Here is a 16,007-nt window from a genome sequence, read left to right as displayed (position 1 = left end):
CTACAAATATCTTATGATCCGGAGAGATAACTTGTGCAACACATCCTGTAGATCCACTTCCTCTCTGCACCACGTGTGCACCCGCTGTTCCAATCCAGCCCACAACCACAAACACCATCTTATGTACAATATGTACAACATTTATTATAATTAATATATAAAATAGACAATGTACTTAAATTTTCACAATAGAAAAAATACAAGTAATAAATACAAAAAACATTTTTGTTTTGCAAGTATTACAAAACACCCAGCACAGTTTGACAGATGCGAGACGTTAAAATGTTGAGAATAAATGCTTTGCCACACTGATATTCATATAGCTAAATATGCCACATATCTTTAGGAGTTATTTGTCAACACAGTCTAATGCGTTACAATGCCTGCTTATAAATGATATTGCTAGCACTATTCAGTGGCCTAGACTCCATGAAGTCCAAGCCTGTTTGAACATGCCTTGACTGCAACAGGCCTGTGACCGATGGAGGGTTTCAAGTGAACAAAGCCCCGCCCCTTTCCACCTTCTTTCCCAGTCTGCCTTGCCAACTTTCTTTTGCCATCATTCAACAACCTCTCATCCTAACCTTCTTATCTCCTCCTCATCTTCGCCTTTATCTCTCTCTCTCTCTCTCTCTCTCTCTCCCCCCCATTTACCACTTCCCGCTCTTCCTTTAACATTCCGAGGATCTGCCCGCCCAGCCAATTAAGGGACCTTAATTTTTCACACAAATAAACGTACAAATCATCATAGAAAAATAATATCCCTCCAAGAATCCACTATGACAAGCCAGTACAAACATGGCAAAAACACACACACAAAAATCATCATACAGCAATATGGCCATTGGCTTTGAGCATATTTCTACATAGCTAATAATTAACATTTCGTAAAAGTAATCATCGTCGCCACACAACACAATAATTAGACATATCCCCGGACTAGTCATAAGTAAGTACTTCTGAAAACATACAGAACATCACAGCACTCGTTAGCTTGTCTTTTCATAATATCTACCTTTAAATACAAATAAAATATAGAATATATCTCTGATAAATGTCACTCAACATTTTCGTCTCTCAACGGCACAAACATTACAAATCAGAACACAGAACGGGAATGTATGCAGAGGATTTGCATCAACTTGAGCGTAATTCCTACCAGATGCGACTCCGCTTTTACATGTTTTTAGCAAAATGACCAACATCTGTTGTTGGAAGTCTACCAGATATGAAAAAAAAAATGAAGCCACAACAGACAAAGTTACTGCACAGTAGTTGTGAAATGAGCAATGAGGGATCACAACTCAGAAAATAGGAGAATTCAAAGAAATCCTAAACAAAGAAATGTGCGGTCGTGAACAGTCGAGAAGGAGCGATTACAGTCCGTTTTTAAACCGTTTCCCTCTTGGGTTTATACTCCAAGATACACTGAAGGCACTGCATTAATGTGAGAAATTTGTACACAAGCAGTACAAAACTACTTTCCTCTCACACAGAGTAGGACAGGTAGGGAGGGAGCAGCGGCAGGTGGATCCTAACTAAGATATTTCACATAATGGACAGTTCGAAGGGATTCATGATGCGTGAATGTGTTTCTCAACCTTTTTCTAGACCATGTGACCATGTCTTCTTTCCGAAAATCCACATTGACCCAACAGTTACAGAGCTGTCAAGTGAATCAGAGTATGGCATACTGTTGTATTTCATTCTGAAGTCCATGACGGAAGCTCCAAAACGATTATATAGAAATTATCCTTTTGAAACTATTAAACATTAAACTATATTAGCCTCGGAAATCTCAAATGACCCCGTCTGCATATCAAGTGACACCAGGGTAGAGAAACTCTTCATTACTTTGGGGACCCACGAGCCCTATGAGAGCTAGCAACTTCAGACCCCAACATAACCAGGAATGCAGACATCGTAGAGCTGGAGGAAGCTGGTCATATGTCTGCTCCACGCTGGCATTTTGTTCTTGGTCAGGTGCCGTAAACTGAAGCGCCAAACTTTCGGCTGCAGAGAGCAGCAGCGCCAGAGCCGGATTTGCTGAGCAGTGAAGATGTACAGTAACTCTGGTTGGGGTGGTCTGGCTTCCGTCTGAGTCCAGTTAGCCAATGGCATCGCCCCGTGTGGATCAGGGGAATGAGTGTGAGGGTTTTGTTCATTTGTGTGTGTGTGTGTGTGTGAGAGAGAGAGAGAGAGATATCGGAGTGCTCGACGCCTCGATCACATTATACCTGCTGCAGCTTTCTGAATATAATACTAAACTTTGACAGCTTCTAAACAAAGACGCTTTCCTAAATTTCGCTCAACTAAGCTGCAGTGTCATAAAACGGCATTAAGCGGAGGACGCCTCCATCGGTCCTAGATGATTTTTCAACCGTTCCTGGCCCTTGCTTTGGAAAACTAAGCATAGCTGTTGTCTGTTCGGTGACGTTGCACACCACTTCGTCAAAACTTTGTCATGCAGGAATGGATGACTCCTGGATATATAACCCAACAGAATTTCGAAATGTGAACGAGGTGTAACGCACACAAGTGTTTAGTATTTCCCTACTAATATCGTCTTCCTGTTCTTGGCATGTGTATAGTATATGTTTGCCTGTAGGTGTGTGTGTGTTTGCATTGCAGGTTGTGTGTCCCTCCCCCCCAGTCTTGCTGCAGCAGCTCCTTCTAGGACGGCTCATGTTCTCTCTGTTGCTGAGGCTGTGGTGGACTCTTCACAATGGTGATGACTGAGGCAGTGTTGAGGCGAGGGGCTGTAGCCAGCAGGTGGCCCCCTCCGGCCTCCAGGCCCCTGGCAAACCTCTGGAGCGCGGCCAGACGTGCGCCGAGCCCCTCCAGCTCTTTCCTCATACCGGCGTTCTCTGCTCCGAGCCTCTCCACCTCTCTCTGGAGCTCCGTTTTCTGCTGCTCCAGGGCTTCGCGCTGGGACACCCGTTTGACCCGGCAGCTGGCGGCATATCCCCGGTTCTTCAAGGTGCGACGGCGCTGTTTCAGCTTTTGGATCTCCTCGCGGGACAGGCCGCGCAGGTGGAGGTTCAACTCTCGTACTGAGAGGGACATGAGCTCACTGTCCGACAGGACGGGCACATTCTCGCCACATTCCTGCTTCACCTTGAAGAGGAAGGAGGAGGGGAGGAAACAGGAAGGGAGGACACATGTAGAAGGAAGAGAAGAAATACAAACGATAGTGTTAAAAAATGACTGATAGTGAGGGGATTAAAACTTATTTTCAACATTAAGGTTTTCCCTTTTATAAAAATATATAATAAAACTTTTATTTCATGTATTTTATCTTAGCTGGATTTCTAGCTGTGCGTTACCTTCAGGGCTTTGCTGTTTCTTTCTGTCGTCATGATCTGTCTTCCGTTTTTTTCCCCCCACCAAACACCAGTCAACACAGATACAGACACGCTGGAAGACCAAAAGCAAGACATAAGCACACACAAAAAAAGAAGGTATGTTATCACATGAGACTGAGGACATGGTGCTGTTTTGGCCCGGCGTCTGGCCTGACATTTACCATCCACTCACAAGACAGCAAGTCATGCTCGATAAAGAAAAGGAGAACCCACAGATCTTTCATGCTTCTCCAAACGCTCTCTTATTAAACTCTGCGGTGTGATATGAAAGGAAGAGGAGGTTTTGAAAGTGACATGCCTTTCTCTGTTAGCTGGAATAGTGAGGAGGAAGTTATCATGTGCCTGCCCTTTACTTGCTCAAAGCAGGTGTCCTAACCAATTCCCTCAACACTTCCTCTTGTCAACACAACACCAACGGTCCAAATCTGTCTTTACTTTACTTTTTTATGGGGCATGAGAGGGAACACAACAACGTCACAATAACCTCTACATAGAAAACTATACTAACTAAATTTCTTTTTTAATTAAATGCTTTTTTCAGGCTTGTTTTTTCATTACATTATATTCAAAATAGCACAAACTTACCCAATCCTAACTTTGGCTTAAACTGCTGCTTTCAGTGACCGGCTGTAATAACAGCAGTAAGAGTGTTTGTTTAAGTCTGTACCGCCTTAACACTACTGTATTTGGAAATTTTCTCCCATTCTTCGTGCTGAACTGTTCTCACAGCCCGCGTGGGGGCCTCCTACACTCCTCTTAAGGTCAGCTCACAAATGTTGCTGTGTGGGATTAAAGTCCAACATTACAGCTGGCCAACATGAACTGCTCTTCTTGGCTGAGCTGGCTGTGCACGTCAGATCAATATCATGTTGATTAAAAAAAAAATATGACTCTGCACTTCAACTTGAGTGGCTGTATAACAAAAGATATGACGCTGACATTAACATTTAACTGAGACAGACAATTTCTACCTTGACATCATCAAACCACAGGGTGTTTTCCCCCATATGGCTTTTGGAGAGCGTCAGTGTGTTCACTAACAGCTTCATTGCGACATTGGATTTTCTTTTTACCACGAATGGGCTTTCATTTTAGCCTTTCAACATCCCAGAAGCATGAAATAAATGTTTAGCAGGGTTGCATGATGACAAGATACAGTCCACTGGTTGCTTTGAGGTTGCTGTTGACCTTTAGGCAACTTCACTGATGATCTAACTCCTTGCACTTTCATTTTTCTTTGAGAAAAAGGCTGATCTAGAGAAGATCATACCACAGCTGAATTTCACCACTTCACCACATTCTTTGCTGGATGTATTTATGATAGTTGGCACTGTATTTGTCCCTTCCCTCCAGTAAATCATAAACAACTAAAACATCTTGAAGATACGGTCATGCACAAAGCATTATGTGACAGAACACATGAGGAAATTCACAGTTGTCAGAATCTTTGTTTTGGTTTAACATCAATTATTTAAGATATTTTCAAGTTATGGTAAATTAGTTTTCTGCTTTACTTTTGAAAGTATTTTCATTTGTACCTCAATTTCCTTACTAAATGAAAAATAGCCTTTTGTTCCAGGACTCAAAACTATCAAATCTAAACAAAAACAAAGTGGTGTACACATCTGTGTAGACAGAGCTACATACACAAGCAGTGGACCTGAAGAAAAGACTTGATCTGTGCTGCTCTCCTGCAACATTAAAACAAACTCCCAACAAACCATGCAGCCGGCAGGAGGAGGGACCATACAAGCAAAAAGAGGCATTTAAGTTTCAAAATCACATTTAATTTTCTAGGTTGCACTTTCGAGGGCTCTTGGGTTCCCTTACAAAACCAAAATCCAATGCTCGTCAAAACTTGACATCATATCAGTAAAATGGGCTTTAAAGGGCACGTGTAGGCCTACAACTGGTGTACGGAAGGTGTCGAACCTTATAAGCTAAATAAAACACCTGTTATAATGGTCTGTAGTTTCCTGACCGTAAACAGAATTTCCCGAAAAGCGTGGGAAGTGGACGGTTGCATCAAAAGCGGTTGTCTAAACAGCAAGTGGACTCAGTAAACGAGACCGCCGCCGTTTCGTAAAGTCAGGGTGATTCAGCAATAAACCGTTTGCTCAGCTCCGCCAAGATTGCCAGTTAGCCCAGACGCAGGAAAAACATCTGTGACCACGTCTTTCTGTGTCTGTCCAAACAGCACAGGATATCCACGTTCGTAATTCACTATAAATATCACTTTTAGAGGACATGGTACTTCTTCAGCTACCGCGGTGGAACGCAACAAGTGAACGCAGCACTGCCAAACGCACTAGCTAACAGGGTTTAAACACCACAATGGCTATTCCGTTTAATATTACACGACTCAATAATAAACAGCTACCACATACTACTTCTGGGAACGATATTTACTCGTCTAGCTACATCGAGAATCCAGCCTTATCCTTATAGGGAGAGGAGCTGCTTGCCAGCTTGGGGTAAAGGCGCTGCTGCCATATAGTAAACAGCCATCACGAGTGCCCTCGACATCCATTTTAGCAAGCCTTTAAATAATACATTTAAATTGCTTTTAAGCATACAGTTAAACAAGGGAGTGAAAATCCCCTCTGGCTGTCAAATGTTACGAATATAGAGGCATAAATATGAAGAGCGGGGTCAAAGTATTCGCATCATCTTAAACATGCTAGTAATGTTAACTGTGTTAGCACCTAGCTTCAACGGTCTCTGACGAGCTAAAGGAGATAAAAGCAAACAGCTGCCTTGTCCTTGGTTGGCTGGCAGGTCTCCGACAGATACAAGTCCCCTAATGTTCGGCGAATCACGGATAAAAATTATAACGCTTAATATTTTGTTAAAAATTATAATTTACCTGCTGGGTCGAAGCGACTCTGGCGACAAAATGTCAGTCCGCCTTTTCCCGGAATTACTCCGCTGCTCTCTGAGGTTGGATTCCTTCATTCATAAAAAACACAAGCGACAATGACGTCAGGCCCGAAGAATGAGGGCGGAGCTAACCCCGCCCCCGGTGGCGTACTCCGGGAGGATGTAAACAAGGAATCCCTGCATCCCAGAACTTTTCCATGACCAGCCCCCCGCTTGCTATTCCCAGCAACAACAACTTATCTGGAAAAAAAAGGCTTTAGAGTCACCCTTTACTGACACTGTTTAGTAACAGGAGCCATACGGTGGTTAAACATCAAGCAGAATCCAAAAATAAAAACAAATACCAAAGCTCAAACCCCCCACAAACAGAATCCAAAAATAAAAACAAATACTAAAGCTCAAACACCCACACAAACTCACATAGTTTTTACACTATGTTTTACTGTTGCACCATACACACACACTCAACAGGTAGAGGTAATCAAATATGTGTTTGTTTTTTTAACTAACAGGAAATAATAAGGGCTGGTGACTATTTTCTTTAATTTAGGCCTAGTTACAAGTTATGTATATAGAATAATATTTAGGCTTCCTGGAACCATATGTGGCTGGCAATAATACAATGATAAGTGAAAATCCATATATGATTCACAAATAGCCTACTTCAGAATTTGCCAATCAAAGTTTATGTATATAAAATGTATTTTCAATGTATCTTTGATTGCAAATGAATGCGTATATTTGGATTAAGTGCAACGGTTCCACTTTGAACTTTGAATGCATTCATTAGTTTGTCCTAGGTGTCTAGCAGGCTGACTTAGAACCGACTTCACGTAGATCCATGAGGGACAATGTGAATATTTCTGTAGTGTTATATTTCCTAACATCAAGCACAAACTGGAACACTGTACTACTACTACTACTACTATTATTCTTAGTTCTCCATGTGTTTATCAATGCACTAATATTTGTTTTTGTTCCTTCATACATATCAACAACTATGTATTAGTGCTGCAACAATGCCAATTTATATGTTTTACCAATGCTTAATTAGTGACATAAGGATGATGTATATTGGCACACTGATTCTTAGGGCTCTATACCACTTGTTCTCTAAGTGGAAAGCATGGATCCCCAGGGGTCATTGAGGGGTTTCTGTCGGGTTCCAGCAAAAAGGGGAATAATTTGTTTTTTTACTATAATTCCATCCATAAATAAAATATTAACCATCTAAAAGTCAAAATCCAACCAGATGGCCAATCTGGGACCAAATCTTATCAAATAAAGGTGTGTGATCTAATTTCTGTCAGTTTAGGGCTCCTTGACGTGAAACGTTTGAGAACCACTGCTCTATACAAGTTACAGTATTGAAAAAGTGCAGTTGTATTTGCAAATCATGGAAGATGTTCAAATCTAAGGTCAGAGACATTAGAGATTTATTACTACTAGAGAGTCCCTGCAGAACTTACATACATCGCAATAGTATTTTTTAGTTAATAACGTTCACATTTCTGGCTGCAGTAACTTGTTTTGCCATTAAAAAATGTAAAAAGCAGAACAACAGAAGATGAAAAGCTAGAATCTGTTTTTATTTCCTATGTGACTCTTTCTAAAAATTTTATTTAATTGTCTTTTTTGTATTTCCGTATGTTGCGATTATGTTTTATGTAAAGCACTTTGAATTGCCTTGTTGAAATGTAGAACTTCGCCTTGCAGTAGACAGCCGCTACGGCAGGGGGAGCTGTATATTTTTTATCGAAGTACAAACTGACCCCTGCCCTCTTCCCGTCATCCGTCCCGACAAGCCTCACGTTTTCCCCCCACTGTGACCTCAGGCTGTCTGTGAACCGATGCACGCCTTTTCCTAGCATTTAATGAAGACCGGGGTAAAATAATCAGACATAGATTAAACTGATTGCTCGCGACGTTTTCATCGTGAACACAGCTGATCCAGCCCGACAGAGACGAGCAGGAGTCATGGCCGCAATCGAGGAGCTGTCCCCAGCTGCGGGCCCGGTGTCCACCCGGCCCCCCGAGGACGAGATTGACGACGACGAAGATGAAGATGTAAGTGGCAAGTCATCCTGGGGTACTTCTGAAATGTCGATAAGAAGAAAGGTGTTACATAGAGCCTCACTTTCTGTTTCCAGCTTGTCCTTTTCTATGCTAAACATGGCTAGCTAACATGGCCGTAATGCTAACCTGCTAATTTAGCTACTGAGGTGTCTGGCTTTGACAAACCCTGTCTGAGTCCGTGGTCTGTTGCAAGGAAACAAAACGATTAAATAGTTACAATTTAGTCTAACTAGCAGTTAATTTTACTATCATGTTATTATCTTGAATGTTATGACAGTAGCATGAGCATTTCTCACTGTTGCAAAATGATCATGGAATAACGAAATTAATAAATTAATCTGGATTAATTTTTATTGATTGCTTACTCACAGTCTTTGTCTGATGTTTGTCTTTGTCTCCTCAAGCTGGATGAGACGCTGATGGAGAGGTTGTGGGGCCTTACAGAGATGTTTCCTGACACAGTTCGCTCTGCTGCAGAGGTGTCTGCACAATGCTCCGTCTCACTGGCTAAGAAGTTTTACAGGTACATCTCTTTCGCGTTTGAATCTCACCTTATCATTGCACAAATGTATACATGTGTCATGGTATCTAAGTGGATCAAGAGAATCTGCAAATTCGTAGGTTTGATCCCAGCAGCAGCCACTGGTCCTGTCTTTAGCCAGAGTCACAACTTGTAAACCTTTGGAAGGTAATCTTAGAAATGAAAGTCCTTGGTCCATACCTAGGACTGGCACATCTAAAACAACAGAAGCTAATCAGGTTGTTAACTTGTTTCAGTTTTTCCCGCTCGGCGCTCTGGGTGGGTACTACCTCCTTCATGATCCTGGTGCTGCCTGTTGTGTTTGAGACAGAAAGACTACAGCTGGAGCAGCAGCAACTACAACAGCAGAGACAGGTGATTATTCAGATTTGGGATGCATTTCAGGTGAACTATGACGGACTTCATTAATAGTTAGATTGGAGAAGCAAGTATTGACATGGCCTGAGGCGTGAATGCAGTATGAACAGAAATAAGCTATGAGAACAAATATTAAATGGATGAGCAACCTGAACAATTGACTGTTTTCTCTTCTAGATCCTGTTAGGGCCAAACACTGGAATGTCTGGTGGGATGCCGGGCATGATGCCTCCTGCGCCCGGCAAGATGTGAGACAAGAAGGGCCAACATGAACCCGAGATCTACTGCTAGCAATACAGCGGCGCCGGTCGCAAGGAGAGACAGAGAGACCACGGAGAAGGGGAAAGAACTGTAGTTTTTAAAAAGAAGCAGCAAAAGCTGCATGTCAGTGGCGCGACATTAGGCTCACTCCGACGTGTTGGATTGGCTAATGGGATTGGAGGAGGAGGAAGAGGATGTGGTTCGTTTCTAACACTTCTCTCTCACTGTCTCTCCTTACTCCAACATCATGCAGAGACTTATTTCTTGGAGCACTGCCTCTGTTTTCTTTGTCTTTTTTTTTTTTTTAATAAATACTTATATCAACATAGATACTGTGTTCTTTAGGGGGTTAGCAGGTACAGGTGGATACATTGAAAGAAAATAAATCTGGAGGTTACCAATTGTATTTTTGTCTTTGTGTTTGCAGTCTGAAGAACGTTACAGTATCTTTGCAGTTTTGTCCATCATCATTGGCTTGCTGGTGTCACTTCTGTGTGGAGAATTATGTTAATAGAATATGTGACAGACTGGTCCGATGCATTGTGGAGCATACTGTAAACTATATTAATTAATTGATAGAAATGTGGTCGACAGCATGACACTCTTGAAGTTCTGCAAGGTATATGAAACTCTTCTGTGTGAGGCGTTTCTGTCTGTACTTGTACGGTTTACATGTGTACATCTATGGATGTATGTCAGAGTGCAATGCCTCTCACTTCAGACTAGCCACAGTTATTGATTTTATTATATTTCTCTGCTTTTAAACAATAGATTGTAAAATGCAGCAACACCTGATTCCATGCTGTTCATTGATTCAATGATTGTTGTGTTCTTTTCTGTTGTTATTATGTCAAATGCAAAATAAGTTTGCCGTTGTCATGTAAGCCTGGCAACATGTCACATGTTTTTGGACATATGCGGTATTGGTGGTTGATCAAGTCTCATTACCCAAGATATAATGTTCTTTTCATTGTCATCCATGTGACAATTTACTATCTCTTCTGTTCAGTAGGCAATCCCACTTCTGTGTTTTGTGTTCAAGATGACTGCAGTAATTAAAGTAAAGCAAATAAAACAAGTGTTTACTTTCAGCTTGTTGGTTGTGTATTTGCTCAAATATGCCCATAAGGCATTAAGGAAGGGTTTATCAATGAAAGATGAGACTAAATTATAATTATTAAAAAACAAGCAATGAAATTTTAAGTGTAAGAGTGTAACATTATGTGTTAGATTTTGTCTTGAAATAGCTATTCGACTCAATGTCATACTTTTTTCAGACAGTTTTGAAAAGCACAGGTGCAACTGATAACATGAATGTTTACCTGAGAGCTACACCTAAAAAAAATCATTACATACACCTGTGCTTTTCGTGCAGTAAAAAATGTCCATTATTTGTAGCGATGATGCTTAAGTTTATATTTTTGCCTTGCATTATAATATACCACCACCGCCGGTTTCATATAACACCATATCTACAATGTAGCGCAAACACTTTCAAACAACACTAGAAAAAGTCCAGATAAAGAATATGAATGCAGTGCTGCATTCACTGCTATTTTTTTTTTAGCTTCTAGTCCCGAGGGTTGTTTCTCTTTGGCTCAGACCAGGTACTAATGAGGCAAGGCAAGTTTATTTGTATAGCACATTTCAACAACAAGGTAATTTAAAGTGCTTTACATAAAACATAAAAGCAACAGGGAAATATAAAAAAGTTTAAAAGCATCATAGGGAAATTTAAAAAATACACATTAAAAAATAAAAGTTACAGTGCAGTGTACTATCAGGGTTAAAATAGTTACTGATGAGCATTTAGGAAAATCTGTATTTTCTATAAATTACTTTGTGGAGTTGTTAATGTTTAATAAGGTGAACAAGTGCGACAGTCCGCCCTTGAAAGCAATAATTATTTATTTAAGTGTTGGATCAGTCATGTTTATGTTGTAATACATCCACGGTTTATGGTCGCTCAACTGATAAATGTGTAATTTCCGACTGCACTTGAATAGAACAAAAATCACGGATTCCCGCCAGTTCCTGCGCGCGAGCCGGTTCGGGACCCAGGAGCACTTTAACTTTTACCTTTTAACTTAAACTTGTATTTTTTTAGTTAGTATCTCAACATTCTTGTAGTTTTCTAGTTAAGGTACCTGAACAGGAAAATATTCAAGTTTTGACAGTTTGTCCAACACTCTGGTTGATGTCATGAGCAGCTGAAAGACAAGAGTTTAGTTAACTTAATGAGTCAGACATTAAAGCTAACTTTACTTAGAAAGTAAGCTAACCTAGCTGACTTTGGTTAAATATCCTTACTGGCATCAACAGAACCAGCAAAATCATTCAACATACATTACATTGAAAATGAAAGCTGCAGAGGATCAGGTTGTTGAAGATGATTCTGGTTTCCAGGATGATGAGGTGAGATATTGTAATGTTAGTTAAGCATTTCTCTTAATCCTTTCTAACAGCAGGCTAACAACAGTTAACTTAAAATGTATGTCCCTGCCTAGGAAATCCCCGACAGCTAAAAAATGTAAAAAAGTTGCCATCAAAGTTAATTAGGACTAAGTTAACTGACTAAAAGCTTAATCTTAAACATAAATCCAGATATAAATTTATACATAATTGAAAAAAATATATATAAAACTATTAAAAATAGTGTGACAGCATCATTAATCATTTAAATAATTTATTAGTAAGGATATTCTTTAATGTAAATAGTATTATTCTCTGCAAAAAAACACGTTTAATGTTACTTCTCAGCAACTTCCTCATGCAGATTTAATTTTTCTCTGAACCTAACAGGAGTCCTTCTTCCAAGACATTGACCTACTCCAGAAACATGGGATTGTGAGTAAACAACGGGCCTTAAACATACTTAGTTTTCCCATCAGATCAAAAGTCAGTGAGCATCCCTCTGTCCCTCCTACCTGTGACCACAGAATATGGCAGACATCAAGAAGATGAAGTCAGTGGGTATCTGCACTGTGAAGGGGATCCAGATGACAACTCGCAAGGCTTTGTGCAACATCAAGGGCCTGTCAGAGGCAAAAGTGGAAAAAATCAAGGAGGCTGCTGGGAAAATGCTGGTAAAATTGGATTGTCTACTTGAAGTTGAATTACTTGTGAAAGGAAACTTTTTTTTTTACGTATCAGATACTTTTATTTTATTTTTACAGAATGTGGGTTTCCAGACTGCCTTTGAGTACAGCGCAAAGAGGAAGCAGGTGTTTCACATCACAACTGGGAGCCAAGAGTTTGAGTTAAGATTTACTCACAATGTTGATAACATGACTTGACTAGAATTTACACTACTAACCTGTTACCTAACCTTTGTGCATTTACAATTACATATATTATGCTCAATGGGACATATAGTGATTTAATACAGTATTGTTGTAATAGTATAATATTACTTAAATATATCTCATTGTGGCTGCATTACATTTAATTTACATAATTTATCAGACTTTTTCTAGCACAGCGTAATTAACAACGAACGCCTCAACTTGCTAGATTATTTAATCCACATTACTTATAATTGTTTTATTACAGAACCAAAAATATTGTCACATTATTGATATTTAGGAACAAATTATGCAACTTTACCAGATACACTGACACTTATATTTTTTTGAATGTTTTACTTTAAAATGTTTTTAGCTGGTGAAATAGTAAAGTGACTAGCAAACATTTAGATTACCCAGCAGATACTGTGGCTGGGTCAAAGAAACTAAAAAGTTAGTTTCTCTTATTGCATTAAACATTCCCAAATCATAGCATAGATGTAACAATAAATATATATTTTTATCTCTGCAGTAAACTTTTAGGTGGAGGTATAGAGAGTATGGCTATCACAGAGGCCTTTGGAGGTAAGGAGACGTCTTCCTATTGTTAAATACACTGTGTGATTAAATCAGGATCGTTTTTTTTGCACTGACTGAAAACTCCCAACATTATTTCATCCTACAGAGTTCCGCACAGGGAAAACCCAGCTGTCTCACACATTCTGTGGTGAGTAATGAGCCTTTTGAGAAGTGGCTGCTCCAAAGTGAATGATAAAACAACACTGCAAAAGTCAAATACATTGAATAAAGCAGATTGTGTGTTGTTTTTGCCCAGTCACTTCTCAGCTGCCAGGCGAGGATGGCTACTCAGGCGGGAAAGTCATCTTCATTGACACAGAGAACACCTTGTATCCTCACGATGATGGGAACAACCATGCAACATTTGACGGGCAGTTTGGTTGATGTTTAAATCGCAAAATTTCGGAATCTCTGACACTCATGTGTTTTTTATATGCTGTCCCAGGAAGAACCTTAGCTATAAGTAGCACCGCGTCCAACACATGACATGTGCTGATTTTAAAAACGTGTTCATGGGAGATATTTCTTCAGTGGGTGTAATAATATGATAATACAATTACTTCTTCTTGACTTCTTGTTATTCGGTTTCACATTATCCTTGACTCGTACCTGTCTGGTTCCAGTCGTCCAGACAGACTAAGAGACATTGCTGACAGGTTTAATGTGGACCATGATGCTGTGCTGGACAACGTTCTTTACGCCCGGGCTTATACCAGTATGAACATAAATTAATATATTCACACGTTTGTGGTGTACAAAGGCAGAGCAGTTTGTACTGAAAATAAAATATAATATAAATAAATATAAAATATATAGTGTCTGAAACCTTTGTCTTGCTTGCCCTTCAGGTGAACACCAGATGGAGCTGTTGGACTTTGTAGCTGCGAAATTCCATGAGGAAGGAGGAGTGTTCAAACTGTTGGTGAGTAAAAGGATTCATTCTAAAAGCATGTTTTCACATATTCATCATTTCTTTAGATTTACTTCCCCCATATAATTTACTTATTCACTGTGTGAAGCTGTGGGTGGGTGAAAATACACTTCATGGGAATGAAAGTAACGGTATGTGACAGGCGTACGTTTTATAGGTAGGATTCCTTCCTAGCTTTCTCAGTCTTGGTCTCCTTCTTGTCTGCTCCACTCTGTTGTCAGATCATCGACTCTATCATGGCTCTGTTCAGAGTAGACTTCTCTGGTCGTGGAGAGCTGGCCGAACGGCAGCAGAAACTGGCCCAGATGCTCTCCAGGCTGCAGAAGATCTCTGAAGGTCCGTACCAGTAGCGTTCTTATATGCATTTATGTAAAATTCAAACATTTATCTTATCTGGCAGATATAGGGAATTTCTGTAGAAATCTATATTGAAGCTGTTTATTGACTAATTCAGCTTTTGTGTCTCTCAGATGGTAATCTCAAAAAATAGGAATGTTCCTAATAGTGGAGATGATTTAATGGTTTTGCTCCTGTGGCTTACTGGTATAATTTTTGGTTTTCTCAGAGTACAACGTAGCAGTGTTTGTCACGAACCAAATGACGGCTGATCCCGGCGCAGGGATGACGTAAGAGAAATTCCCTTGCTCTGAATAAATCGGACACGTTTTGTCCTTGAAAGTCTGTGTTGTTGCTGACACACTGGGTGCAACAATGTTTGAAGCTTTGATGAGATGTTTTTGGTTTTTCTGTCCCTGATGTAGATTTCAAGCTGACCCCAAGAAGCCAATTGGAGGACACATCCTGGCCCACGCCTCCACCACACGGATCAGCCTGAGGAAGGGGCGTGGAGAGATGAGGATTGCCAAAATATTTGACAGGTAAGGCAAGAATGTTTCTATTCAGTAAATCCTAATACACAAGTTTTAGTCGAAAATAATTAGCAATTAGTGAGTTTTCTCCTATCAAGATGGAAATATTTGACAATGTCAGCTGCAAATGACAGTTAAAGTTTTACTTCCCATTACCATCAGCTAAACAAACTGACTGTGATTTTCTGTACCTGAAAACATGTTGTGACATCAAAACAAGGTCTTTGCCTGTCATGTTATTTTCTCACATCACCAAGCTCAAGGTCTCGGCAGAAGTTTAACATTGCACACATTTTGTGCGTCCTAAAAGTAATATTCCACTCCTACAGGTCTCTTGTAAACACTCATTCACATTTTTCAAGATTTCTTTGTAACTGCTCAGACTTGGACTTTAATTTGAACAATGAAGACATCTGGGACTGGGAGTTGCTCTCCTCAAGTGTCTATCCTTCTCGATTTCTTGTAGTCCTGATATGCCTGAGAATGAGGCCACTTTTGCCATCTCTGCTGGAGGAGTTACCGACGCCAAAGAATGAAGGGTAAAAGGAAAAGAGACACATGTTTGCACAGTTTCCTGTTCATGTCAATTTAGTACATTTAAGGTATTTTTAATGAATGTATTTATTGAGTTTTATAAATTTATATAACCTCCTAAAGCTATACTGACTTGTAGTGTGGTACTTTTGATGTATTTATTGTATTTATATGGTATTTTCTCTGTGTTTCAGAGATGTTAAAATAAACATCAACAAAAAGACAACAGTTTGTTTTCTCCTTTTTTATTCTGATGACTGAGATTACCTACAGAGAAAGAGAAATGTACAGTTAGACGGTGGTACGGCCGGTGCTGGCCTCTAGCGGTGC

General features: G+C 40.0%; 3 protein-coding genes across 4 annotated transcripts; 2 read left to right on the top strand and 1 right to left on the bottom strand.

Annotated features, from left to right (window-relative positions):
* Positions 1–119: 119 nt before the first annotated feature.
* maff (v-maf avian musculoaponeurotic fibrosarcoma oncogene homolog F) lies at positions 120–6,386 on the bottom strand. Its single transcript, XM_038735761.1, has 3 exons — positions 6,232–6,386; positions 3,327–3,417; positions 120–3,117 (listed from the first exon to the last, which is right to left on the bottom strand). Exons 1-3 carry the CDS (start codon positions 6,318–6,320, stop codon positions 2,674–2,676), a joined length of 624 nt encoding a protein of 207 aa, XP_038591689.1. The 5' UTR covers positions 6,321–6,386; the 3' UTR covers positions 120–2,673.
* Positions 6,387–8,024: 1,638 nt separating this feature from the next.
* tomm22 (translocase of outer mitochondrial membrane 22 homolog (yeast)) lies at positions 8,025–10,571 on the top strand. Its single transcript, XM_038736116.1, has 4 exons — positions 8,025–8,312; positions 8,726–8,844; positions 9,099–9,216; positions 9,397–10,571. The coding sequence occupies exons 1-4, from the start codon at positions 8,223–8,225 to the stop codon at positions 9,469–9,471; spliced, it is 402 nt and encodes a 133-aa protein (XP_038592044.1). The 5' UTR covers positions 8,025–8,222; the 3' UTR covers positions 9,472–10,571.
* Positions 10,572–11,535: 964 nt separating this feature from the next.
* On the top strand, positions 11,536–15,973 carry dmc1 (DNA meiotic recombinase 1). Of its 2 annotated transcripts, XM_038735052.1 has the most exons (14): positions 11,536–11,895; positions 12,283–12,327; positions 12,420–12,566; positions 12,657–12,739; positions 13,297–13,349; positions 13,450–13,491; positions 13,600–13,672; positions 13,967–14,058; positions 14,192–14,265; positions 14,496–14,610; positions 14,840–14,900; positions 15,036–15,152; positions 15,610–15,682; positions 15,872–15,973. In XM_038735052.1, the coding sequence occupies exons 1-13, from the start codon at positions 11,839–11,841 to the stop codon at positions 15,677–15,679; spliced, it is 1,029 nt and encodes a 342-aa protein (XP_038590980.1). In that variant the 5' UTR covers positions 11,536–11,838; the 3' UTR covers positions 15,680–15,682; positions 15,872–15,973. The 2 variants fall into 2 exon arrangements, with proteins under 2 accessions (XP_038590980.1, XP_038590979.1); XM_038735051.1 differs by lacking the exon at positions 15,872–15,973 and having other exon boundaries at positions 15,610–15,800.
* Positions 15,974–16,007: the final 34 nt, after the last annotated feature.

The sequence above is a fragment of the Micropterus salmoides genome, unplaced genomic scaffold, assembly GCF_014851395.1.
Source record: "Micropterus salmoides isolate LMB-PRFRI ecotype aquatic unplaced genomic scaffold, ASM1485139v1 Ms_hic_scaffold_21, whole genome shotgun sequence".
Lineage (NCBI taxonomy): Eukaryota > Metazoa > Chordata > Actinopteri > Centrarchiformes > Centrarchidae > Micropterus > Micropterus salmoides.
This window is presented reverse-complemented; position numbering and strand designations above follow the sequence as displayed.

Excerpts from the sequence above, each read along its gene's own strand:
- dmc1 (XM_038735052.1), top strand. The coding sequence starts at position 11,839 with ATGAAAGCTGCAGAGGATCAGGTTGTTGAAGATGATTCTGGTTTCCAG. Across the intron at positions 12,740-13,296 it reads ACTGGGAGCCAAGAGTTTGA|TAAACTTTTAGGTGGAGGTA; the intron begins GTTAAGATTTAC and ends TTATCTCTGCAG. Across the intron at positions 13,673-13,966 it reads ATTGACACAGAGAACACCTT|TCGTCCAGACAGACTAAGAG; the intron begins GTATCCTCACGA and ends GTCTGGTTCCAG.
- maff (XM_038735761.1), bottom strand. The coding sequence starts at position 6,320 with ATGAAGGAATCCAACCTCAGAGAGCAGCGGAGTAATTCCGGGAAAAGG. Across the intron at positions 3,418-6,231 it reads GAGTCGCTTCGACCCAGCAG|CGTGTCTGTATCTGTGTTGA; the intron begins GTAAATTATAAT and ends TTGGTCTTCCAG. Across the intron at positions 3,118-3,326 it reads GAAACAGCAAAGCCCTGAAG|GTGAAGCAGGAATGTGGCGA; the intron begins GTAACGCACAGC and ends TTCCTCTTCAAG.
- tomm22 (XM_038736116.1), top strand. The coding sequence starts at position 8,223 with ATGGCCGCAATCGAGGAGCTGTCCCCAGCTGCGGGCCCGGTGTCCACC. Across the intron at positions 8,313-8,725 it reads ACGACGACGAAGATGAAGAT|CTGGATGAGACGCTGATGGA; the intron begins GTAAGTGGCAAG and ends TGTCTCCTCAAG. Across the intron at positions 8,845-9,098 it reads CTGGCTAAGAAGTTTTACAG|TTTTTCCCGCTCGGCGCTCT; the intron begins GTACATCTCTTT and ends AACTTGTTTCAG.